The following is a 27,035-nucleotide window of genomic DNA, read 5'->3' on the forward strand; positions in this document are numbered from 1 at the left end:
ACTTTAGATGACGTGCATCTATGTTGTTGTCACGTGGTATAGATTCTTCTTCGACCTCTGGCGTGCTAGGAAGGAAGCATCTCCTTGGTAGAGATTTTCACTAGAAACTGACTAGAGCAAGCTTAATACCAAGCGATTGAAAATGCATTGCGGACTTACTATGAGTTTTCACTTTCCACTTTAAGTCTGCAAGAAGCCATGAATGGGTTCCGTATAAATGCCAATGGCTATGGCTCAGAAATAGACATACTTCGAATTTCTTCACCGAACCTTCAGTTATATGATATCCATTTGAAATTTATAGACTGTTAAAATTTAGCACACATAAACAACATTTACTGAAATCCAATCAAAATCGCACGGTGGAGATAACGCGGGTTAAAGGTTGCAGCGTGCTCAACGTCTGTGTCGATGTCCGAAGTTAGCAGGTAAACTTTGCAGCTGTCAAGAGTTTGGGAAACTTCATGCGGCATATTGTCTTTTATTTCTGTTTTAATATGTATTTTTTGCAAATTGTTTAAAGTCAACGACTCCATGTTTCTTTATCTGCAAGACAGTACTTGCATGGCAATGTGAATGTTCCATTAATGTTGCTCGTCATTTGTGTAGCTAACGCCAATTAGCTAACATTTGCTTACTTTGTTAGCTAGCCTATCGGATTTATAGTTATCCTGTAATCATTGGTATCTAACGTTACTGCACGACCTGCATTTAATTACTACATTGATTGCAAGATATCCTCAGAGCATTCATAATTGTACTTATAACAGACCAATGAATAAAGTGGGACTTGCAACTACACTGCTAAACTGTGTACTAATGAATGCTATACATCTTATAGCTGGACATATTTAGCTAGACATATAGATTCGGTATGTAACCTGCCGTTAAGTTAAGTTTTCAGTGAGTTTTGATACCTACACTACCAGTCAAAAGCTTGGGGTCACTATGAAATTTCCATTCCACTCCATTATAGACAGAATACCAGCTTTCTTAATCAGGGTAGTAGTTTTCAAATTACATTATGTGCTTACATAATTGCAAACTGGTTCTCCAATGTTTTCTCAGTTGGCCTTTAAAAATGATATCAGATTAGTAAACAGAATGTGCCTTTGGAACATTGGATGAATGGTTGCTGATAATTGACACTAACATGGTCATTGAACACCAAGTGCACCCTCAAGAAGGCACAACAAAGCCTTTATTTTCTGAGACGTCTTAAAAAGTTTGGCCTAAGTACCAGAGCACTTGTGAGTTTCTACCGATGCACCATTGAAAGCGTTCTTTCTTTTTCCATCACAGTGTGGTATGGGAGCACAACCTCCCATGACTGTAAACAATTGCAAAGAGTTGTCAAGTCAGCAGCCAGGATTACTGACGCTGACCTACCTGATCTCCACGACATTTACACTTCCCACTGCAAGAGAAAAGCTGATTGTATTATTAGAGACCCCAATCATCCCGCTCATGCTCTGTTCTCTCCCCTACCATCCGGGAGACGTTACCATAGCATTAAATCCAGCACCACCCGTCTCAGTAATATTTTTTTTCCACAGGCGGTCAGACTGTTGAATAGCTGATGCACTTTCTGTCTTGCGCTATACACTTTATGTCTTTTTTGTCTGTTATGTCTCCTTGTCTGTTATACTGCATGTGAGTGATGGAGAAAAATGCATTTCATTGTATTGTAGGCCTACTAAATACATATGACAATAAACCGAACTTGAACTTGAACTAATAGGCAATGTAGATATTGCATTAAAGATCAGCCATTTCTTTCTACAACAGTTGAGAACCCTTTTGCAATGTAAGCACATAATGTAATCTGAAAACTGTTAACCTGATTAAGAAAACAATCCAACTGATCTCAGCTGGTATTGTGTCTATGGAGTGGAATGGAAATTTTAAGTTACCCCAAACTTTTGACCGGATGTTCTGCACCATACTGCTGCTGTAGTGTTGACAGTCATCATTTCTTTCTAGGATGTCAGAGGGTTTCCTCATGGAAGTGTGTGTAGACTCTGTAGAGTCAGCCATTAATGCCGAAAGAGGAGGTAATGTCATACTCAGCATGCATCTCTCTCTCTCTCCCCTGTGTCATGGCGTCACATGTCCAATATATGAGCTGTGTGTTAGCCTATCCAATGTTCATTTGATGAGTATTTGAATTAATTCTTGAATTCTTGAAGAGCACACTATGTTACCTATCAGGCAATATTCAGATTCAGTGGAAATCATTCAAAGCTATCTACACAGCTATACTGTATGTTGTTTTCTTGGTATTTCCAAACAAAGGAGCTGGTCGCCTTGAGCTGTGCTCCAGTCTGCTAGAGGGAGGGATAACACCCAGCGTTGGTGAGTTTTGCCTCTGAAAATAAAGGCATTACATCAGTTATCACACAAATACAGCCCAAGTGACATGAGTCCAGAAAAAGTCTTGTTTTGTCCACAAGGGAAATTTGCCTCTCAATCATGCGAACACAGGTACATTGACACCTTCACCCCAAGCACCCTACTGTGCACACAATTACCACAAGCATATCTGCTAACACCCCTGCACAACCACATGCACACACACAGACACCACTGAGGAATTTTATTTAAAGATACAGTGGTAGAGGACCCAAAACACCTGCCATTGTGTACCCATTTCCAGGCCAGGGACTTACAAATTATGCAAATAGCTTTAAAAGCACTTCACAATATAGTACCCTCCAGAATTATTGGCACCTCTGCTAAAGTTGACTAAAACTGGTATAAAAAATAATCTGTTGGTGATTTATTGTAATTTCACAATGGAAAAAATAGGGGAAATCCAACCTTGAAGGGAAGCAAATTTATTTTGAGACAAAGGAAAATCTCATAAAGAAATACATTTTTTTAACAAGAACATGTTGCTCCCAATTATTGGCACCCCTGAACAGCTTGTAATATTCACCTATGACACCCAATAAACTTGGGGAATACAAAGCAAGAGATAAGACTGTTCGTCTTTACAAAATCTTCCCAGATCGTCCAAATTCATAGGTCCACACTTGTGCATTCTCCTTTTTGACTCACCCCACTGTTTTTCTATGGAGTTTAGATCAGGGGACTGAGATGGCAATGGCCAAAGCTTGATTTTGTGTTCAGTAAACCATATTTGTTTTGATCTGGACGTTTGGTTTGGTTCATTGATCTGATGAACGATCCAATCTTGACCAACTTTTAGTGTCTTGGCAGAGATCAACAGAATGTTAAGGTTTTTCTTGATGTTCATGATACCATGCACCTTAATTAGATTCCCAAGGCCTTTGGGAATAAAAACAGCCCCTCCAGCATAATTTTAATTATGTATGGGGTTCTTTTCAGTATAGTCATTCTTCTACGTATGCCAAACACACCTAAAGTGTTTGCAATTTTCATTTCATCTGACAATAGACCACACTTCCAGACAAAGTCACTGTACCGTTCAGTAACTCCAGCCGTTTACATTGGTAATTAAATGACTGGACAGGCTTTTACCTAGCATGCCCTCTAAATACGTTATTAGCAGTGAGGTCTCTTTTGAAGATTTTTTGGGGGACTTGGTGACCCCAAGATGATGCCTTTATCTGTAACTCTCCAATAGTGGTTCTTATGGAATTTAAAATAAAAAAAAATATCCCCACACTGTCTTCTTTGTGTGTTTGTGTGTGTGTGTAAATGTATCTGACAAAGACCAGAGTGGACGAAAAGTTTTACAATTAAATCACTTTTTGGATCAGAGAAGACAGTGTGTTGCAGAACCTTAAATACATAATTGTGTTCCATGAGCTGCCTTTCCCCATAGGCCTGTTGCAGGTAGTGAAGCAGTATGTCCGCATCCCAGTTTATGCCATGATCCGTCCCCGTGGCGGGGACTTCCTGTATTCCGACCGTGAGGTGGAGGTGATGAGGAAGGACATTGAGATGATGAAGAGCCATGAAGCAGATGGACTGGTGTTGGGAGCCCTGACTGAGGATGGAAAAGTAGATGCTGAGCTTTGCATGGAGCTGTTAGGTAAACTCCAGCACTAGAGGAGAACAAAATCCTTATGGTGGTTAGAACCTGGGCTGAATGGAATTAAATGCCCATTTTGCTGTGGCCTTTTGGCTATTCTAGTGTGTGACTTAAGGGAAAAATATGTGGGCTCATTAATGGAAATGCGTGTGATCTGGTTTAAATCCACTTATACTTATATCTGTGATACAAGCTAATGTTCGAAACATTTTGTAGTCTCAACAACCCTACTCAAAATTCAGATAGAATCGCCACTCGCTAAAATGGCTTGTTTTGTGGTTGAATTTGAATGTCTTTCAACAGCTGCCAGCCGGCCTCTTCCTGTCACATTTCACAGAGGTAATTTGTAATTCACATGTTTGCTCGCACACAATACAACCATATCTCACCCCTAAAGTCGGCGTGAACGCAGCACACCTATCCCGTTTACATTACCTGTTGTGTTTTGGGAGTTTGTGTCTAAGTGATTTTAAAAGGGTTTCTGTTATCTGCCCTCACAGCCTTTGATATGGTCCACAATCCTGTCGTTGCCTTGGAAACTCTTATTTCTCTAGGCTTTGAACGAGTGCTGACCAGCGGCCTGGACAGCTCTGTATTGGAGGGTCTTCCTCTCATCAAGAGGCTAGTGGAACAGGTATGAGCTTGCCCCAGTTTTCACACATTTGTCCTTCATTCCACTCTCCTGTGATGATGAACTGATTTCAGTCAGTTTCCATTGGTCAGAACTATTGCCATGGTAGTCATCAGCCAGGCTAATCAAAAGTGTCTGATGGCTGATGTCAGCCCTCTCAGACTGAATCGCTAAAAAGCTTCAAGGAAGATAAAAATAGAGATCAGCTTTCAGTCGGTTGGCTTTTATTCAGGCGGATTGTTTTTATTTATTCCATTTCAACTTTGCTTTATATGTAAAAACGTTACATTAGAATCACCTTTTCTGTATTTTTTCAACAGGCTAAGGGAAGAATAGTCATCATGCCAGGTGAGTAAACTGTGTGAGTGTGTCCCTACATTTTTACAGAACTTTTTACAAAACTTACATGTGTGGTATTTATGAAGGGGGTGGTGTGTGTGCGTGTGTGGAAAGGTATTAAAGTTTACATTTTAAACTTTCGTAGTGCAGAATCAGGAAGCGTTCATTCATTATTCTATTTTGGAAGTGAAATGGAAAATGGAAAAACAAGTGGTATATGACTTTTTGAAGTTATAGTCACTTGCTAATTGAAAATTATCCCATATTTTCACCTATTTCAGGGATTAGGCTACAAAGACAAAGTTGACTTAATGGATAACATGAAATGCAATATGCAATAAAGATAAATGATTTGCAATAAATAAATGTCAAAACGTTTGCGATGCATAGCCTATGCAATGCGCGTATGTAAAAAAAATAGACCAGTGCGGTCTTCTAAAATAGTTTTACGCGTTGCGGACGGAACACTTCAGTTATGTTCCCGGTGTAGCCCCCCATGTAACAGCGTTATTTGGACAGTAGGCTACTTACAAGGTCTAAACTAGTTTTTATGAAACAATGGCTCCTTTGGTCACCTGCCGGTCATACATTTTCAGAGCAGTCTACAGAAGTTTGAATGCACTCGGGGTTGACCGCTCTGTTTGCTGACGATACGTCAAGTTCCAAGTTCCGCGCATCTCGAGAAAGCCTAAAGCCTACTCCTCGCTTGAGTTCGTGATTGTGAACATTGCAAAATCTACACTAAGCATCCACGTCTCGCGCCAATGTCTGTGAGGTGCTGTGAAATGCAACGCATGCTTTGGCAACAGGTCACAGATTATAAGTGAGAATTAGTGAAAACCGGCCTCGTTTCTACATCCAGGTCTATCTAGTTCAGACTTAGTAGCCTAGCCTACTGTTCAGATAACACGGTTAGAATGACATTAATTTGCATTTCACATTATCCATTTATTAAGTCAATATTGTCTTTGTAATCCCTAGAATAGGTCAAAATACGACATAATTTTCACTTAGCTAGTGACTATAGAACTTCAACAAGTCATATACCACTTGTTTTTCCATTTTCCATTTCACTTCCAAAATAGAATAATGAATGAACGCAAAAGTACACGGACCCTTCTCACGGAACTTCTTCCCCAAGTTTTTCATAGACTGAGCAGCACGATGACCAAATTTGATCCCTGTTGAGGTATATTTTGACACAAACAATTCTTAAATGGTCATAAACATTAAATAACTATTGTTTTTTCTGCTACAGGAGGTGGCATCACTGAGCGTAATCTACAAAGAATTCTAGAAGGCTCTGGGGCTCAGGAATTCCACTGCTCTGCTCGTTCTAGTAAGGAATCAACCATGAAGTTCAGGTGAGGCATAAGAACAGTGGAACAGATGTTTTCTACATCGTTACACCGCATTCCTGTACTCCTCATTAATGATTATTAATAGAGAGAATTATTATTTATGATAATTATAGTAATACTCGCAGTTATTTTCTAGGCACTCTAAGATGCTTTGCATAATGCATACAGATATACATTGGAGAGACTTACACAAGATAGATGGCAGTACATGACAACTGGAGCAGTGATTTACTAATAGAGGTGGTAGTTGTTTATTGTATGTTTAGATATGTCTTCATGATGTTAGTGCTCATTTAAACGCATCCATCATACTTCAAAATGTTGTTTTTCCCATCATGAATTATAGTAATATGAACTTTGCAGCCTGAATAGAATTGATTGCATTACACATTTATTTACATGTATATTAATTCTGATCATTTCACCTCATATCCTTCATTCATAATGTTTTTATTAAAAGGTCTTAAAGTTTTGAATTAAACGCTGTTACTGTGATTTCACTAAAAGCACACAGTGAGTGGGTTGGGGGTGAGGTGAAGTGTGTTGGTGGGTGGGGATTGCCAAAATTGTAATACCTTTTTATTATTGTGTCTGCTTCATTGCGTAGGAACTCCAGTGTTAACATGGGAGCTGCTGTATCCATGCCTGAGTATTCCCTTAAAGTGGCTGATATGACCAAGGTCCGCACACTGAATGCCATCGCCAAAAACACTCTTTAGGCTGCTGCGGGCTGGTCCCCTTTGCACCCTCTTGGAACGGGTTCTTTCCTAATGGAGAGCAGACAGAATTTGGTGTAAATCATCAACAAGACAATGTCTCCACCAATAAAACTGGACATACTTGTGAAACCTTGATATGGGTTGACAAATCAAAAGAAGAAAAGAATCAGTATCTGTACTGTGATGTTTACAGAATGGTGAGGTTGTATGAAAGCCCCCTTGTCAGAGCTGAAGATACAGTATGAGCGTCAGAGCTTTTGTTTGTGTACTCTGTCTTGTGGTTTGATGTTTTTTATCCTGACCTGTCGAAGAGGGTATACATAGAGATTATGATCTGGTAGAAATTATAAATGATCTAAAATTACCTTTACAAATCATGTAGGTCATATGTCACAGAAAGATAGAATCTGAATAGAAAATTACACTGGTGAAATGAATTTAAAAAAAAATTCTCCAAGATCAGTATCTAGTATCTATGATATCAGAACCTTTGGCTTTGATGAGCCACTGCCATGTGCTGTGTCACTGTTAAAATCACACACTACTATGATGTATAAGTATACTCTTTTGATCTGGTGAGGGAAATTTGGTCTCTGCATTTATCCCAATCCGTGAATTAGTGAAACACACTCAGCACACAGTGAATAGAAGCACACACTAATCCCGGCACAGTGAGCTGCCTGTAACAACAGCAGCAGTGAGGGGTTAGGTGTCTTGCTCAAGGGCACTTCAGCCTTGCCTACTGGTCGGGGTTCGAACCGGCAACCCTACGGTAACAAGTCCGAAGCGCTAACCAGTAAGCCACGACTGCCCCTAACCTATCAGAACCTTTGGCCTTGATGAGCCACTGCCATGTGCTGTTTCACTGTTAGAATCACACACTTGGCCCTGTATCCTTCAGATACTGTATCCCCTCAGCTTTGATGTGAAAGGTCAAATGTTTGTTTATGGAGGCTTTTTGCATTTGTCTCATTTTGAATGACATACAGTTGAAACCAGAAGTTTACATACCCTGTACATGCTAAAGTTGACTAAAAACTAGAAATAAAAAATCTTTTGGAAATTGATGTTAATGCCTTAATTAACAAAATTAGGATAAATCCAACCTTTAAGGACACCAATTTTCTTTGTGAATGAATAATGTGTCAGTGTTTTCCATACATTGACTTATTTGTGGCGGCAATGATTTTCCAGGTTGTACTACATTGTGCTTAAATCTGGTTAGCATCATAACCACGCTGTGCTAATTTGTTAAAAACTGTTGCATTCAGGTTAATTCTGCAAACCTACCACCACAAATAGAATTCAATTCTGTGGGAAACACTGTGTATCGTAAATATACATTATTATCTTCAAAATAAATATCCTCAAAAAAAAAACGGGCCATAAGTATTCATACCCCTATGTTAAATTCCCATAGAGGCAGGCATATTTTTATTTTTAAAGGCCAGTTATTTTATGCATCCTGATAAAGTTCCCTTGGCCTTTGGAATTAAAATAGCCCCATATCATCACATACCCTTCACCATATCTCACGATTAGCATGGGGTACTTTCCATAAACTCATCATCTCTCAATGCAAATCAAACCAGCTATTAGGCTAACTGAAATAAAACCATGCCAATCTCTAGGTATGGTGAATCTAAACGAACCAAAACCACGAGAGCTCATGGCTGGCATAAATGAGAACTAGGCTTGTGTCTATGAACTTGCACCCTGACTGCTATTATACAGTGCTGCTTGATGAGTGTTTGTTTTTGTGTGTGTACGTCTCTGTGTGGTTTCTTGCCAGCTACAGTAAGTGAGCAGCAGCGAAGAGAGATGTGTGTGTATCGGCAGAGAGCCAATGAGAAGGAGGCCAAGAATATTATGTAAAATATCATACAGAGTAAAAACAGATAATGCAGACATAGTTACAATGGTGTTGCTACTGTAGGGTACATATGATGGTTGCTATGCCAAATAAAGTGGTTTGCTATACTGGTTGCTAGGGTAATCATGTTGGTTGCTACAGTAGGTTGACATTGTAGTGGTGGTTGCTAGGTTGTTGCTAGGGTAAATTATATGGTTTCTAGGGTGTTGCTGGGGTTCTTATGGTGGTTTTTATGCAAAATAAAATGGTTGCTATGGTGGTTATATAGCCAAGACTCGTCCGTGATTTTTTAGGATTTTAACCGTAGGCTGTGAAGTTAAAACAAAACTCTGTAGTCACGACTTTGAGCATGTTGGTATGAATATGTGTTGTAGTATGTGATTCCTACAGTGTAAAAAAATGTTTAATGTTTTATGTAAAAATATTTAAATAGATTAAGAAAGCCACCACTGGTCACCAGTTAGATTGGTTTGTTTAGAGCCAGTGAAATTGCTGCCTTGACATGGCTTCGGTAGCCTATTGCTTAATGGCCCTATAGTGATATCATAATGGTCAATGTTAAGTCTATGGGGACATTTTAATAGTTTTTCATTAATAGTGTAACAATCTGCAAGGTTGTCTCAAAATGGTCTTTATTGGTTTCGCACCAAAACACACGAACGTCATAAACAGGCAACACAAGGGAGGTCAATTAAACAAGCACGAAGCACAAACAGGGTAGTCACATACAATACACGGGGTAAACACATGAGGTACAACACAAAGAAAGACCATACCAGCTAACACATACACCACAAGGCAAACGCCACTACTCATACTACAACCAACATCAACATTATACACACACACACACACACACACACGCACAGCATTATGGGAGTACAGTCATACAGCTAGGCTCAGATCATTACACAGCCCCCCCCCATGTCCCCTTGACTCAAGTCTTACCCTACGTCAGTCCATGAGCCTGGCTGGGACGCGGTGACTTCCGGTGAATGCTGCACGGTGATCGGTGTTAGAGCCACAGCTCCATTGTCACCAAGTTCCACAGAGTCAGTGTCAAAGTCTCCACGACCCTCAGCTGAGGCCAGGGGTCGATACGGGGCCAGTCGATCACGGTGGAGAGCCACAACTCTCCGACGCTTAATCAGTCTCACACGATAGACCACATCAGACAGCTTCTCTAAGACATCGCACGGCCCGACCCACTGGCTAGTGAGTTTCGGGGAAATGCCTTTCTTTCTCTCCGGGCAGTACACCCACACTTTATCGCCGGTCTGGAACTCCTGGCCGCGACAGCGCGTGTCGTAAGCTCGCTTTTGACGTATTCCAGCTTCACTCATAGCCTGCCGGGCCAACTCGTGTACTCCCTTGAGTCTCTCGCGTAGCTGCTTGTAGTACTCCAGCCCTGGCTTACCTCCAATCTCCGCTTCCGGAGGCGAACCGAACACCAAGTCCACCGGCGTGCGTAGCTCTCGCCCGAACATCAGAGCTGCCGGGGTGCATTTCGTTGACTGTTGCACCGCTGTGCGATATGCCCAGAGCACCAGGGGCAAGTGTAAGTCCCAGTCCTTTTGTCGGCGGTCGGCCAATATGGCCAGCTGCACTGCTAGCGTCCGGTTAAACCGTTCGACCAGCCCGTCGCTTTGTGGATGCAGAGGTGTCGTTCTCGTTTTCCGGATGCCCATGCGCTGGCAAACCTCAGCAAACACCTCCACCTCGAAATTCCGCCCTTGGTCGCTGTGGAGCTCTTCCGGTGCCCCGAACCGGCAGAACATCTCAGTGACCAGTTTGTCCGCTGTCGTGTGGGCGCTCTGATCTGGCACTGCATACGCCTCCGGCCACTTAGTGAAATAGTCCATAGCTACGAGCACGTAGCGATTTCCCCGCTCTGTGACTGGCAGTGGGCCCATGATATCGACGGCTACCCGCTCCATGGGAGCCCCGACTGCGTATTGCTGCAGCGGAGCGTGCGAGCGTCGCGTGGGGCCCTTCTTCGCTGTGCAGGCGTCACAGCAGTGAACATGCAGTTCAATGTCCAGCCTGCATCCCGGCCAATAGAAGTGGCTTCTCAGCCGACGAAGAGTTTTTGCGATGCCGAAATGAGCCGCCCCCACAGCCCCATGTACCTGTTCCAGTACACGGGCTCGTAATCCAGCAGGAACCAGCAACTGGAAAATGTCAGATTGTCGATCGGGGGCTCGCCAGTGTCTATACAACAGTCCTTGACGGGCTACTATTCCCGGCCACTGTGAATAAATCGCTTTGGTCTCTGGATCGAGTGCTGATACGTCAGTCCATGGCGGTCGCTGACCGGCTTCGATCCATGACCACACTTGGCCAAGCGTGGCGTCCTCCGATTGCGCCTTCCGGATCTCCTCCCTCGACATCACGTCCACCGGCGACTGCGCGTCCATGGCCTCAGCTGCCGCTCTGCAGTGCTGTGTTGTGGCGTTGGGCTGCGGTGCGTTGTCTCTCTCGCTGGCGTGAAGCTGGCGAGCGGTGGCTCTCTTGATGGCGCGGCGCTGGCGAGCGTTGAGTCTCTCGCTGGCGTGCTGTTGGCGAGCGTTGACCCTCTCGTTGGCGCGACGCTGGTGAGCGTTGAAAACAGCGACTCTCTCTCTCTCTGCCAGCGGTGATGCAGCCTGTAGCCGATGAGCGGGCTCCGGTTGAGCCGCGGCCAGGCTCCTCTCCTCCCTCCGGTGGCAGTGTTGGCACTGGTCTGCTGTACACGGACGCCTGGACAGGGCGTCCGCGTTGCCGTGAAGGCGACCCGCCCGGTGTCGAATCTCCATGTCGTAGTCCTGGAGCGCCTCCAGCCAGCGAGCCAGCTGGCCCTCCGGTTCTTTGAAGTTCAGCAGCCAGGTGAGTGACGCGTGGTCCGTTCTCAGCAGGAACCGTTTGCCGTAGAGGTAGGTTCGGAAATGGCGCACTGCCACCACCACAGCCAACAGTTCTCTGCGTGTCACGCAGTAATTCTTCTCCGCTCGGTCCAGTGAGCGGCTGAAGTATGCGACCACTTGCTCGCGCTGCTCGCCTGCTTGTGAGAGGACGGCGCCGATGCCCACGTCGCTGGCGTCGGTGTCCAGGATAAACGGCAGTCGAGGGTCAGGGAAGGCGAGCACTGGGGCCTCGCATAGCGCCCTCCGCAGCCGCCGGAATGCCGCGTCGCACTCTCGTGTCCACTCGAAGAGCTGGCCTTTGTGCGTCAATCGATGCAGCGGGCTGGCGACTGTAGCAAAGTCCCGAATGAAACGCCGGTAATATGACGCCAGGCCCAGGAAGCTCCGCAGCTCAGCACCGTCGCGTGGAACAGGCCAACGCCTCACCGTCTCCACCTTAGCTGGGTCGGTGGCCACTCCGGCGGCCCCCACGACATGGCCCAGGAACCCGGTTTGCCTCCGGAACAGGTGGCACTTTTTCGGGTGCAGTTTGAGCCCAGCACCTCGTATTGCGTCGAACACCTTTTCCAGATGTCCTATGGCACCGGTGAAGTCCGTTGCATGACACAGGATGTCGTCCAGGTAAACCACACAGCATGTTCGTGGAATGCCCGCCAGGACACGCTCCATCAGTCGCTCGAAGTTCGCTGGCCCGTTGCATAGGCCGAACGGAAGTAACCGGAACTGCCACAGCCCTTGCCCGATGGTGAACGCCGTCTTCGGGCGAGCTTCCGGGGCTAGCTCAATCTGCCAGTAGCCTCTACGCAAGTCCAGCGAGCTAAACCAGCAGGAGCCGGCAATGCTGTCCAGCGCATCGTCGATGCGGGGGAGCGGGTAGGAGTCTTTCCGGGTTACCTGGTTGAGGCGCCTGTAGTCAACACAGAACCGCCACGAGCCGTCCTTCTTCCGGACGAGTACAGCCGGCGCAGCCCATGGACTACTGCTTGGCTCTATTACTCCTGCCGCGGCCATTTCCTTGATCTTTTCTTCAGCTGCTTGTCGTTTGGCGAACGGTAAGCGGTGAGGTTGAAGTCGGATGGGCCGGGCATTTCCGGTGTCGATATCGTGTTGGACCAGGCTCGTTCGGGTGCAGTCCTCATCTCTTGCCGCGAAGATGTCGGTGTAGGCTGCTAGTAGCCTCCGCACCTGGCTACCCTGTGCTTCACTCAGCCCCTCACAGCTACGAGTGCAGAGTTCATTTACGGCTTGCCTTGTCTCTACAGAGGGCCGCGCTCTCTAAGCGGAGAGTGGTGATTGCTCAACCCGCGCTCCTGGCTCCTCTCTAGTGGGCGTGAGCTGAGCAGTGGCGAACTCAGCAAGCGGACCTGGACGAGACCTGTTGTTTTCGCGGGCTTGAGTTTCGCGGGCTTGTGTGGGGAGGTGCGGAGACTCAGCAAGCGGACCTGGATGAGACCTGTTGTTTCAGCGGGCTTGAGTTTCGCGGGCTTGTGTGGGGAGGGGCGGAGTCCTGGATGGCGAGCACTCTTTGCGAGTTTGCTTCCTGCGGGCTTGTGTGGAGCGAGTTGGAGAGTTCTTCGTCGCGCCAGCTCTCCGCACTTCATGCTCTGTTTTCCCCGCCGTGTGCAACACTACGCTGCTCATCCCTAAGTGTAGTGTGAACCGGGAAATGTCCACCACAGCCCCCCATTTCTCTAGCACGTCCAGGCCGAGAATGCAATCATCCTGAATGCTAGCCAACCAAAGCCGGCGGCTTGCCGTCTCACCGTTGATGCACACGCACACCACTTTTTGTCCATACAGTTCCGCTCGCTCTCCGGTAACTGTTGTGATGCGCGTTTTTGTCTTTTCCCAGCCTCTGGGTCTGGCTACCAGCGTGCCGGGTAAGAGACCAGGGCGCACAAGCGAGATGGTGGAGCCAGTATCGATCAAGGCGCGACACCGAGTCCCATCTAGCGTGCAGTCCACATACAGTCCTCTGGTTTGGCCGAGCCGGCCCAGCCGTATGCAATCCATAGCCCCTCCCGCCGTGCCACCTTCTTCTAGTAACTGGGGTGCGAGCGTGAGGGGTGCCGGGGCTGGGCAGTACCACGCGATGTGTCCCGGCTCGCCACACCGGTGGCATCCGTCTCCGCTGGCCGGCCTCTTCCACTCGCGTGGGCGCCGTTGTGGTGGCTGTGCCGTGGTCTGCCGCGTCACCTCCATCGATGTCTGGCGTACGCAATGCCGCGACTCTGTTGTGCGGAAGATGTTTTCCACCCGTTCGGCTTCCGCGAGCGCCACGGACAGCGAGCTGGGGGCGCTCAGGCGAAGGTGTTCTTTTAGCCGCTCTGGGTGGATGCCTCGCACGAACGCTTCCAGTGCTATCTCTTCATGTAGACCCTGGCTGTACGTTGGGTAGCCCCGCCGGGCATACAGCTGCAGGTCAGCCGCGAACTTGCCCAGTCTCTCGTCCTTGTGTCGCCGTCTGGAAGCGAGTTGTTCTCTGGCATCGCTGATGAAGATTCTCTGGCCGAATCGTCGCTGCAGAGCTGCTTCGATTGCGGTCCAGCTTACTTGCTCCGCCGGTGGCAGGTCTTCTAATACTTGTAGCGCTTCCCCCTCCAGGGCCAACGCCACCTGTACGCCCGTTCTCTCCGCCGACCAGCCATTCAGCTCGGCTGCCAGCCGGACCTGTACCAGGTATGTCGCCAGCGGCCTTTCGCCATTGTAGTGGGGCAACTTTACGCTGGGGCGCCCTTCTACCGCCGCCGTCGCACCGAGGACTGGCCGGTTTCCATCGCTCCCGTGTGGAGCGGGTTCAAGTGGCGGGATGCTGCCATCAGCCCGGTTCGTTTCCTCCTGTGGCCGGGAGCGGGTCTCTTCATCACGGTCACGCTGCAGGCTGGCTCCGTCTGCTGGGCTCAGCAGGTGGCCATGGGTGAGCATGCTGTCGAAGAGCCGTCTTGGCAGGAAACTCATCATCGCCAGGTAATCGGTTGCAGCTTTCTCCTCCCGTCCAGTAGGGGTCGTCATCCCACTTCTGACACCAATGTAACAATCTGCAAGGTTGTCTCAAAATGGTCTTTATTGGTTTCGCACCAAAACACACGAACGTCATAAACAGGCAACACAAGGGAGGTCAATTAAACAAGCACGATACACAAACAGGGTAGTCACATACAATACACGGGGTAAACACATGAGGTACAACACAAAGAAAGACCATACCAGCTAACACATACACGACAAGGCAAACGCCACTACTCATACTACAACCAACATCAACATTATACACACACACACGCACAGCATTATGGGAGTACAGTCATACAGCTAGGCTCAGATCATTACAATAGTTTAAAAAGTATAAAAGTTACAAAGATGAAAAATACATAGCAGCCATTTAATTTAGAAGACCTACGTTACAAAGTTTGAATGAAGTTTCTAGTTAAACGTTTTAAGCTGAATAGCGCATAGAAAAAGTGGTAGGCTAGGCCTAAGTGGAATAATAATAAGACGACGTGGAAGAACAGTAGGCCTACAGTGCATTTTCATGCACTGTAATATTCAAACAGCAGTAGCACGCGCTTTTTGAGATCACATCACAGTAGGCTAATCAACCTGGCCCCAAAACCACCGGCCCACCGTGAATCCTCCGACTCTCCCGATTGCCACTCCGCTACTGCACACAGGTGCAGAATATTCTAGACAATGCTCGGGTGTTCGAATAATTATAACAATATCATCCACCGTGTTCAATAGCTGGAGAATATTGTCATAAACCGAGAGAGAGAGGAGTATAGCAAATCAAAGCTGAATAAATCAATGGGCGCCGCGTTTCTAAGTTGCGTTCTCTTACATGAAATAAGTTGAGCGATATTTTTTACTCCTCTCAATATGTAACGTTAGTTGTAGAAAATAAGATGTTAAATCACATATTCTGTCAGAAATGTAATTAACTTATTGCCTTTCCTCCGGTTGTTATCTGTAGTGCAGTCTGTAGTGAACTATTTTAGCTTGCTAACTTCTAAATGACAAACATCAGACGTGCTTGTCTCAACATTTTCTAAGATGGCATGACTTGAAATAAGCATAACTCCTCTCAATATTTAGATATAGAAAACATGATGTGAAATCACATATTCTGTCAGAAATTTCATTATTGCATTTCAGCAGTTTGTTACTAGGTGAAATGTAATCTGTCTTTATCTTGATGCCAGCCAGGCCATCAGATTTAGGGTAGCTAAACCCATGTGTAATACAATGACTTTTCATATGCCTACTTAGAAATATTTCGAGTATATTCTGAGGATGCTTCAATAGTTTAGGCTACCTCTTCTTTTGTGTGCATACATGCACAAATCTGTAGTTTTGTGATTTTATTTTTTACATTAATGAAGGTATTTGTATGATTTCGCTCTTGTTTCAGATGGAGGATGACAAGACCTACACAGACCTTCTCGCAAGCCTGAAGAGGTAGCTGACTGCTCATGAGCTTGCGCTCACAATGCTGAAGACCATGAGAGGATGGAGGAAGAAGGTATAGATTTATGTGCCGTGCGTAGGATGGTGCAGACAAAAAAACTGTGAAATAGACTTGTTATGTTCTTTTTTACTCACATTGTTGTCCCAGGCATATGTGGTTTTACCAACCGGAAGGAATGGGAGCTTGTGTTTAGTAGGCCATCGTATGCAAACAGTGCAGGGGCATGGGACAAAGACCCCAGAAGAGTTTCACAGGTTTCTGGGATTGATCATTTACATGGGGTTCACTTCCCTCCCTAATATCTACTGGGGAACCAAGTCTTGGCAGGGATCAGGGGATTGACCAAATGATGAATACATATTGTACTCCAAAAAACGCAGAATACCAGAAAGCACTTTTTCTCCAATGACATTGCCGTTGTCAGTAGCTTCTTGTTATTTCAAGTTTGACAATGCAATGCAGAATCTGGTGTTGTTTGGTAGCTACAACCAGAAATAATTTGGAGGAAATCTATCACAACAGCTGGTAGGCATTTCCGTTGAAATTTCAGCCTCACCTTCAGCTGCTCCAACTACTACTCTGTTGTCTTTCCATCAAGTACATATTCCTGTACAGCAGCTTGTTATAAAAAACGTACATAATAAAACTAAAGTAGCTTGTATGGCCCTGGAGTGTAACGGTAGGCGAATTTGTTTTATTGATAAACAAATTGCTGTCAGATTTGGCATTCTGCAAAAGGGGATGCGTTTAGTAATGAGTCATAGCTCTTCTGTGTTCAACCTTCAGGTTCCCCACCCCACCTTTCCCTATCCTCCTCTGTAAGTGTGTGTGTGTGTGGGTATGAGTTTGTGTGTATATGTGTGTATGTGTTTATTCTCCACAGGCTTGTTCTAAGTATGTAATCCACTTTCAAATGTTTAGAACACATTGAGTTTTGAGTGATGTTGATTGTATTCCTAGCTTTTCATGAATAATAATACATTTTATATATGTTTATACAACAATTGGGTTCTATGGAACTATTTATTTGTTTCTGATTGGCCGAGAGACCAATGAGTTGGAATAGACCTCTGAAGTTCGCCTACAAAAAAGCTGCCATCTTTGACATCCGGTATCTGGCGATTTTTCCTATGGGAAAATAACATGGGGATTTTGAATAATCGCACCTGTTAAAGTCTCGTGGGGATGAAAAAGTCTGAAATGCAGACGTTTTCCTGAACACACTTTTGTCCTCTGCCTTCGAGTGGATACTGTTATCTCCGGTAAGTGAAGGCGGCACACTTAGATTTTTGCTACTCCAGAGCTAACTTGCAATGCAATTTGCCATAGGTAGTTAGCTTCAATTAACAACCGGATCTCCTTATATGGGCAAAGATGGCCGTTTTGGATCTTTTTTGTAGGCGAACTTCAGAGGTCTATATCCCTGGACATTTCAACTCAGACTTTGCACAGCTAATAATAAATCACTCCGCTATTCGAAGATTTGACACAATGTTCTCATCCCAGCTCTCCACTATTTCAAGCAATGGGTTACTCCTTAGCAAACCATAACGAAACAGTGCTTCACCACATCTGTGGATTAAGCCACACAGTCAATTTAATGTAAGTAAGATAAACGAGAATGCTAATTGTTCTCAGCATTGCCAGCATTGTGTATAATATGATTGTCACTGGAGGAGACGTGTAGATAACTAACGTTAGCATAGTTAGCTAACCGCTGCTAACGTGCTAGCATCGTCACGTCAGGCTGTGCACAGTAGTGTATTCATAAAGTTGAGTGGTTCTGCAATGTAGGCTATGTTTCCGTTTTTTTGCAGTACCATGTCCCTTACATGACATGGCCCGGTGTCCTTGTAACATGCATGCAGCAAACCTAGATATGAATGTGATTTCAGCCCGACTTTCAAATTTTCTTTCAAGAAGACACGTAAACCACAAAGACCCGTAACGAGGGATCTGGAATGTTGGTTACCTAGCAACCAAGACGCTGTCTATTGAAAAGGGAACTATTTTTTGATGTGTAAGAACGATGTCGAAATTAACATTTTTAAACAATATTGGGGTGTTTTCAGATTAGTTAGTTTGTGGTAGAATTGTTGTATAAAAGCAATATAGCACTCGTGATCGTGGGGTTGGTCATGGATATTCCCACGGCTGTTGTTGCCTGCGCCACTCGGCCTCCGGCCTCGTGGCTAAGGCCGAACAACACCCGTGGGAATATCCATGACCAACCCCACTCTCACTCGTGCTATATTGCTTAAATATAATTTTCATATTATACTGATTTATATAAGGAAGTTGTATTTGTTGAATCAAATGTATTTTATGTCTCTTTTCCGAAATGGTCTTCAATGAATACAGTATACTTACTTCCTGTATTACTGGTAAGGTACATGTATGTTTTTTTTTAATGTCATTCTTATTGACTGTAGCATTTGCTTATATACAAATAAATGGTTTATTCTTATAGATCAAATACATCTAAACCATTGTTTCTGACTTGATTATTAGTTTTTATGCATTTATGTTGTTGGTGAGAAAGTGAATGTGAATTCTGTCAACATTCTAAATCCCGTTTCCTGCATTTTTTTACACTGATCACTAAAATTATCATAACTTTTGAAAGGTTAATGATATTCCAATACAGTCTTTTTTGTTAAATAGCCCACAACTTGCTGAACATTTCATACACTCTATATTTTTCTCTATCTTGTAGAGAAATATGATGAAAATTCATTTTTATGTGAATGAAATAAAATTTTGACAAATTCCGGATATACATTTGGAAAAGATTTTCAAATACTGTTCATTACTATATCAACATTACCATATGTATTTTACATAATTTCATAGAACTGATCCTTCTGATTACAATGGTATGTATATCCCATTGATGGTATGTATTATACTCAAGAAATACGTTTTTTTGTGTGAGGAGGTCATCCAGCACCAAAAATGGAATGTTCGGCACGGGCACGAAAGGGTTAAAATAGAATTTGATTGAGTCACCGCTGAGTTACCTTTCACTGAGTTACCTTTCACTGTACTATTATTGTCATTTACAGTTGTATTCGAAGTGAGGGTCAGGGGATGAAGTGTGTTTCTTGTTTGCCATGCCACTCATCTCTACATACCTATTTACCTATCAGTGGATGATTAGTCTGTTAGCCACTCCCTACTGATAAGGTGCTAACGGTTCATATCCCTCAGTGATTGTTGCCACAACTTCATCTCTTATTCTCACTTTCAGAGTGGATGTCTGACTTTTCTTTTTTTTCTTGTTTTTTATATTATAAATGCCTGTTGCTCCAATGTGCTGGGCTGCATTGTACATTGAATACTGCTGTGTCCTTGAGCTCCAACACCATTCTGAACGACTGATGTCATCCATGTGATTATCAAGTGTGATGTAATGATTAACTGCAAACATTGCAAGTGGGCTGGGGGTTATCACATTGGGGGAATTCATTTCAAACAACACAACCTCTATCAAGTCAATGTCATCTTTTTCAATACAATAAAGCACTTGATAGTTATTTCTGTATGATATATATAGATTTTTTCATTTTCATGAACTGGTTAAATATAGCTTATGTATTATCACAGTTGGCCCTTCCAAGTTACAGTTTTTTTCAGTCGCTAACAAGCAATTGTCCAACCAGTGGTCACATTTTCAAAACTCTAAACACAATTAGCACAGCATCAGTCTTTTGTGGCCGTACCATTCACACATTTCATGTCGTTTTCACACGATATGCAGTCAGTGAACACGTTTCCACAATGCTTACATTTTCTTAACAGACAAGCTGTACCTCCCAACAAAATTATGGATCGTTTTTGTAGTATTTACGAATGTTAACACAGAACATACCACAATAGCAAAAACAATATTCCAAACCTTAGATACAGTACAAAAACCTCTGCTTGTGCAATGATATCAGTTCAAAAACAATATATTTCAGCTGATAATAAACAAAAAATTGAATAATTGACACACAACTGATTTATATTGGGTAAATTGGGCCAACCACAGCTGATTCCAGTCTGGCTTAGACTCAGTGGCAGGGGTTATTTTTTCTATTACATTGACACTTATACAGTAAAAGGAGGACTTTGAGGAGTGATGTTTTTGGAAACAGAAACAGAAAAAGACAAACACTGTAATGTCTGGACAAGGAAGAGTAAGAGCAAGGGGCCCAGGGAGAAGAGCAGGCCCAGTGAGAGATGCAGTGAGAGGAGCAGGGTCAGGGAGAAGAGCAGGCCTAAGGAGAGGGCAAGGTAGAGGTGTAAGAATGTGTGGTGGTGGCATTCCAAAGGCTGCAAGAACGGTTGTCAGTGAAGAAATTTGTGCCACTATCATTGACCATGTCACTGCAAGCAATACTGTAAAACTTTTTCTGTTCTATCATACTGTAAACAGTATTTCTATTGTACCTCCTGTAGTAAACAGTAAAGGGAAAAAACTGATTAGCTTTTTACTGGAATGCATTTGAATGTGAACATTACATGTGGACATACAGTTCCCAACCAAGAAATTTAGTGTAAAAACGGTGGATTGCATGTTTTGCATGCAAATACATGTACCTGTCAAACTGAAACATAACAGTCTATGCAGTTTTTGTAATGTCAACAATAGCCAGTATTTCGAAACCTGATGTACTTTGATTGACTGCATGTACCTTGTGAAGTGAAAACAAGTGTTATTCTTTGACATAATAATTTCATTTTGAGTCAGATTTCCAGTGTTTTGGTAAAGTTAGTGTGTGCAGAGAAATATGTGTTCTATTTTGAAATGAAGAGTTAGTATATATTTAACAAAATGTGTTTTTGAGAAGAAAATTATCCATTTGGCCAATTGTGTTTTGTAGGTGTGAGTCTAGAAATAGTATCTGAAGTATGGGTAAGCACTTGTTAGCGATTGAAAAAAACTGTAATAGAGCTAAACACGGCTACTGTATGTTATCTCTGTGATTCATATGGATAGTCCTAACCTCTGAAGGGATATTATGAGGAGTTAGATATACCTTGACTGTATATTTATGACTGTTGTGTCCACGTGAGGATGAGTGGTGGCCATGGGACTTCCCTGCGTGCTAACCCGATAGGGCGGGAGCATGTGAGTGAGCACTTATTTAATGAACACCTTAGTGTTTCATATAATGGCCATGGGATTGCAATTTATATTAAATCTCAACAAACAATCACTGGCATGTTTATATTCAACCATTTTGTATATCTTTATCAATGTGGTGAGGATTTTTATAGTGTTAAACATTTTCATAGTATATATTACAGTTTTTTTTAAATCGCTAACAAGCGCTTATCTATACTTCAGATAGAATTTTCTTCTCAAAAACACATGTTGTTAAATATATACTAACTCTTAATTTCAAAACAGAACACATCTTTCTTTGCACACTATAACTTTACCAAAACATTGGAAATCTGACTCAAAATAAAATTATTCTGTCAAAGAATAACACTTGTTTTCACTTCACAAGGTACATGCAGTCAATCAAAGTACACCAGGTTTCAAAATACTGGCTTTTGTTGACATTACAAAAACTGCATACACTTTTAAGTTTCAGTTTTACAGGTATTTGCATGCAAAACATGCAATCCACCGTTTTTACACTAAATTTCTTGGTTGGGAATTGTATGGCCACATGTAATGTTCACATTCAAAAGCATTCCAGTAAAAAGCAAATCATTTTTTTTTCCTTTACTGTTTACTACAGGAGGTACAGTAGACATACTGTTTACAGTATGATAGAACAGAAAAAGTTTTACAGTATTGCTTACAGTGAACAAAATATCCATGAAACACACAAGTATCTAATCTCTGCGATCTTCAGAGTTAGGCCACATGTTTTCATCAACATCGCATCTGATATTATCCAAGGCGATGCATCTGGGATAAAACCATTTGGTAGCAGAAGCAGAGCAGAAGCAGAGGTTTTTATACTGTATCTAAGGTTTGGAATATTGTGTTTGCTATTGTGGGATGTTGTGTGTTAACATTCGTAAATACTACAAAAACAATCCATAGTTTTGCTGGGAGGTATAGCTTGTTTGTTAAGAAAATGTAAGCATTGTGGAAATGTGTTCACTGACTGCATATTGTGTAAAAACAACATGAAATGTGTGAATGGTATGGCCACAAAAGACAGATGCTGTGCTAATTGTGTTTAGAGTTTTGAAAATGTGACAACTGGTTAGACAAATGCTTGTTAGCGACTGAAAAAAACTGTAACCTGTTGATTATTTTCTAGATTAACCGATTAGTTGTTTGGTCTATAAAATGACAGAAAATGGTGAAAAAAGCCCAAGAGGAAATCCTTCATTTTTTTTAGTCCATGTGTCGGGACAGCCTGTCTGAGTAGAGTTTCTCAGGGAGCACTGAAGGGAGGAGTGAGATACCTCTCTGATGTGTTTTCTTTGGTTCATTGTTTCAATATAATGTAACTTGCTTTTACAAAAGTGTCTTCTAAAAAACATAAGCATATTTTTTTTACATCCAGCATCGCTTACCCTACCTTTAACAATTAATCTGATAATTGGTTCATTGTTGCAGCCATAGTATTTATGCATTTGTGTTTCCTGGACATCCAACAATTTGATTTGAACATTCTGTTCTACATTTATGTTCTGTCTGCTGAGCTGGATATAAAGTATTTTTAGTAAGTAAGGTTTAGTAATTTTTGTCTTGCAAGGCACAAGTCCTGGGCCACAGGAGTGTGTGCTAACTATAATTCAGATACCTTATCATAAAAGGCTGCACCTATTGGGCTTTCACTGTTATCATATAGTTTATTGTTATTGCATTAGTTTGATATTTCATAGGCTTTTCAAGATGAATTGCCCAGGGGATGTGCCTCTTGTGTTCTGAGAAAAAAGTATCACATAACTGAATGACTAAGCATATGCCAGCATTGGACCTAAACAGATGGGGGGTTTTAGGCTTGCATTCCTGAAGCGTAAATGGCAGATTCGGATGGACCAATTTAGGGAACTACATTCAAATATCCTGATTTCTTTTCTTTTCTCGTCTTTTCTTTCCTCTTTGTATTTTTTTTTTGGTGCCACTGAACATTACTTGCATGTCAAAGAAGTGTTTTCCACATGGAAGAAGGCAGAGATTGTTGTGCTTGGCTTAATTGAGCACCCCCTCCCTTCCCCCCCTTTTCCTTTTCCTGCACCCCACCACTCACACACCACCACTTCCATTCCCCACCCCTTTGCCTTTCTGTCCCCCTACCCCACCCACACACAGACACAGGCACAAACGCTTACTCACAGTCAGCCTGTGTGGACTTTAAACAGCTTTATGAAAAGTGATCAGTGGATGACAAATCAAGTTTTTGAAGGCCAAAAGAAGGGGCTGTTCCCCTTTTGCACTCGTGGTTTGGAGAGAGAGACCGCCTTCTTTTTCCTTTTGTTTATATAGAAAATGGTCTGGATGTGTTTAAGACTGCACACACTCCCACAAAAATTGAAGACGTCCGCCACGGGATTGCCTTTTAGCCTGGAAAGGAGATAGGTCCTATCACTAAAATAGATTAAGCATTAACTCAGGCACTCAAAGTGCACACAGACACCCATTGAATGACCTGCATGAAGTTTTCACTAGTGTGAGTGTGTTCAGAGGTTTTTATGGCTGCTTGCTATAGGCTTTAAGAGGAATACGATCCGGCTGGACTAGTGGACACCTCGGACTTCTGGGGCATCTCTTTCAGTTTTCCCCAATCCAAGGGGAAAAAGTGGAAACATGTCAGCTGCTCTCGATGAATTCTGTGGCTCCATTTTCTGGGTGAGTTGACCTGAAAATGCGTCACTGTCAGATATTGTTTTTCTGGACCATGTCATCTGTGCTTTTTTTCTTCCTCTCTGTCTCTGTCAAAATTAAAGTCGGCTTTCTCCTGTTATATTTCAAATGGATCCAAGTGTTATCCACTGTCATAGTAGCTATGCAATATGAATGTTAATTTTAGTTATGAATATGGTACATAGTGAAAGTTATGAGCTACATGACGATGATTTCTCTATAATCCTTGTTTAACTGGATAATTATTAAAATAATCTTATGGATATCATCTAAATAAGGGTTTGAATCTGCACTGAAGAAGATGATCTGTACAAACAAAATAAACACTTTCGTCACTAGTTAGAGTTTAAATCCTCTCAAACTGTCAAAGCAGTCTCTCGGAAGTTGTTTTATGTCCTATTTGCTTAGTCTATTTAGGAAAATCAATGTTACACAGTGTGCTTCTGTTTCTGTTTTTATCCCAATAGTGTGCCTGAATTACGTATAAGCTATAAACTGATATTTTATCATGGCATTAAATAAACTTGTGTTGATATGCAAAGCTCCATTTTATTAAGCCTTCAGGCAAATTATTAGGAGCTAATGAATAATAATAATGAAAAAGAGGATCATGTTGTATTTGTCAAATCTGTATACTACAGACACACTAAGTCAAGTGAGTCTTTGCTTTGCTTTTTTTACAAACATGTGTATTGTATGCACTAATCGCTGTGAAGTTCAGCAACTGTCAATAGTCTCTTACACAAATGGGATGGTTTTAATGTTTAGTTTTTGTCCGTTATCTTATTCATGCTTTGTCCAAGATACATGTCATGGCAGACTAGTTTTTTCCTCTAATCACTTGAGAGTCACATCACATTAAAACTCTAGTTAGCGGCTCAACGGGGGTTACGAGCTCAGTCTGAAGCTCTGTGGCCTGTGTACTTCCCCCTCAGAATGCCTCCGTCCTGGACCGGCCTGATCCAGACCTGCCTGTGTGTGTGGAGCAGACGGTTCTAGTGTGGATCCCGCTGGGGTTCCTGTGGCTTTGCAGTCCATTGCACCTGGTAGCACTCTTCAGGGGCAAAGCCCCCAAAAGACCCCTATCCAAGCTGTATATCTGCAAACAGGTAACAGGACTGTGTTTTGGGATACCCATGTGTCTTCTCATGGGTACATGAACGTTATTTTTGCTTGGCCTATTTTTACTACAAGTCTTTTATCATTCTTTTTGTCTTTTATTTTGACGAGTTGATCAGTTTGATCAGTTACATTTTAAGTTCCATTTACTATTTTTAGTAGGCTACTTTGGACATACATTGGCTACACATTGGTCATCCTGTGTGTTCTTTTGTGGTGAAATCTCTGTACAGATCCTGACGGGACTCTTGTTTCTTACTGCTGTGGCTGGGCTTGCCGTCACTCTTGGTGAGGATTTTGGACCCAACGGTGACTCCACAACTAAGAATGCAGCAGTCTTCTACACCAACCCTGTGCTGTTTGCTGTCTCTTGGGTAAGCCAGTCGAGACAAAGCAGAATAGCAGAATAGGCTACCATGTTAGTATTATTCTGTAACAGAGCTACAGTGTTGATGCGTTTGCTTCTAGATCCTGGTGATGCTTTGCCACGAGGGCGTGAGACGGAAACGGACTGCCGTCGACTCCAGCTCGCTCTTCCTCTTCTGGGCCCTGCTGGTGGTCTGTGAAATCTTCGCCTTCCAGACACTCCTTCGGAAAGCCCTGCAAGAGGTGAGGGGGATCAAGAACAAAACACAGCAGCCCTAAACAGACCATCATGCCACCCGTCAATCCACAGGCACACCTTTAATGTGGTTGTTTGTCTCTTTGCAGGGGGAAATCTCAGATCTTCCACGCTTTTGTTTGTTCTACATAGCCTTTGGGCTGCAGGTCATATCCCTCGTTATCTCTGGCATCGCTGATGTACCACCTGAAGTAAAGAAGACAGTCAAGAAGGTAGGGTTTTGATCTACAGCAACATTATGAGGTATTGTGTGCACCAACTACATTTCTCTTATTACCAAATCTGTTGTGTCCATCTCTTATCCTGTAGAATCCAGAGACAGGAGCCGCATATATTAGCAGAATCACATTTAACTGGTTTAACAGGTAAGAGGCCTAGTGAAGACTTGATGTAATGTCGGTTGAACAATGTTGGTTGTTCCTTCACTCAATACAGTACCATACAATATGAAACGTACAGCTATTTAAAAAGTGCAAAGCATGTTTTATCAAGAGAGGATATAGGATAGACTATGAAATGTGCATGGAGTTGAGAGAAATTAGTAAAACAAGTTTTTGGAACTGCATCAGAATACAAATATTAAACTATAGCCTGGTTTATTTGCACCCTTATTTCCCTCAAGAGTTATACAACAGATTGTACATACCATCAGTACAGTGTAAATATGAGCAATGTTCGAACAATCAAAGGCCTGGAGTATTCAGTCATTTTCTCACCTGGAAGTTCAGACTTTTGTAGATTTAAGTATAAGTATAAGTATAAGTATATATACTCTTTTGATCCCGTGAGGGAAATTTGGTCTCTGCATTTATCCCAATCCGTGAATTAGTGAAACACACTCAGCACACAGTGAACACACAGTGAGGTGAAGCACACACTAATCCCGGCGCAGTGAGCTGCCTGCAAGAACAGCGGCGCTCAGGGAGCAGCGAGGGGTTAGGTGCCTTGCTCAAGGGCACTTCAGCCGTGCCTACTGGTCGGGGTTCGAGACGGCAAACCTCCAGTTACAAGTTCGAAGCGCTAACCAGTAGGCCACGGCTTCCCCATTGGTAAACTCCTCAGGGCCCTTTGTACAGAAGTGGGTAAAGAAGAGAATAGATCAAAGTAATTCCAAACCTGCACACAAAGTTTATTCAGAAAACAAAACCAAGTATTTT

At 43.1% G+C, this 27,035-nt stretch overlaps 2 protein-coding genes across 3 annotated transcripts in view; both read left to right on the forward strand.

Annotated features, from left to right (window-relative positions):
* Positions 1 to 64: 64 nt before the first annotated feature.
* cutc (cutC copper transporter homolog (E. coli)) lies at positions 65 to 8,138 on the forward strand. The gene is made up of 9 exons (XM_076285332.1): positions 65 to 428; positions 1,984 to 2,054; positions 2,296 to 2,355; positions 3,812 to 4,021; positions 4,325 to 4,360; positions 4,522 to 4,655; positions 4,973 to 5,000; positions 6,250 to 6,355; positions 6,960 to 8,138. The coding sequence occupies exons 1-9, from the start codon at positions 412 to 414 to the stop codon at positions 7,069 to 7,071; spliced, it is 774 nt and encodes a 257-aa protein (XP_076141447.1). The 5' UTR covers positions 65 to 411; the 3' UTR covers positions 7,072 to 8,138.
* A 15,474-nt stretch (positions 8,139 to 23,612) lies between these two features.
* Positions 23,613 to 27,035, forward strand: part of abcc2 (ATP binding cassette subfamily C member 2) — a 43,601-nt gene continuing 40,178 nt past the window's right edge. The window contains exons 1-6 of one of the 2 annotated variants that reach the window (XM_076285333.1): positions 23,613 to 24,122; positions 25,073 to 25,246; positions 25,490 to 25,630; positions 25,725 to 25,865; positions 25,968 to 26,090; positions 26,188 to 26,243. In XM_076285333.1, coding sequence (XP_076141448.1) covers positions 24,081 to 24,122; positions 25,073 to 25,246; positions 25,490 to 25,630; positions 25,725 to 25,865; positions 25,968 to 26,090; positions 26,188 to 26,243 — 677 coding nt within the window. In that variant the 5' untranslated portion in view covers positions 23,613 to 24,080. Of the gene's footprint in view, positions 24,123 to 25,072; positions 25,247 to 25,489; positions 25,631 to 25,703; positions 25,866 to 25,967; positions 26,091 to 26,187; positions 26,244 to 27,035 lie in introns of those variants that run through there. The other variant, XM_076285334.1, reaches the window with a different exon arrangement.

This window comes from Alosa pseudoharengus, unplaced genomic scaffold (assembly GCF_046254945.1).
Source record: "Alosa pseudoharengus isolate Yale_2024_CS ecotype anadromous, Long Island Sound unplaced genomic scaffold, YU_APseudo_1.1 YU_APseudo_1.1_scf_15, whole genome shotgun sequence".
Lineage (NCBI taxonomy): Eukaryota > Metazoa > Chordata > Actinopteri > Clupeiformes > Clupeidae > Alosa > Alosa pseudoharengus.

What these genes read in the sequence shown, in the direction of transcription:
- cutc (XM_076285332.1), top strand. An exon ending in AGGGATAACACCCAGCGTTG is followed by an intron (nt 2,356 to 3,811) that starts GTGAGTTTTGCC and finishes CTTTCCCCATAG; the next exon opens with GCCTGTTGCAGGTAGTGAAG. An exon ending in AAGAATAGTCATCATGCCAG is followed by an intron (nt 5,001 to 6,249) that starts GTGAGTAAACTG and finishes TTTCTGCTACAG; the next exon opens with GAGGTGGCATCACTGAGCGT.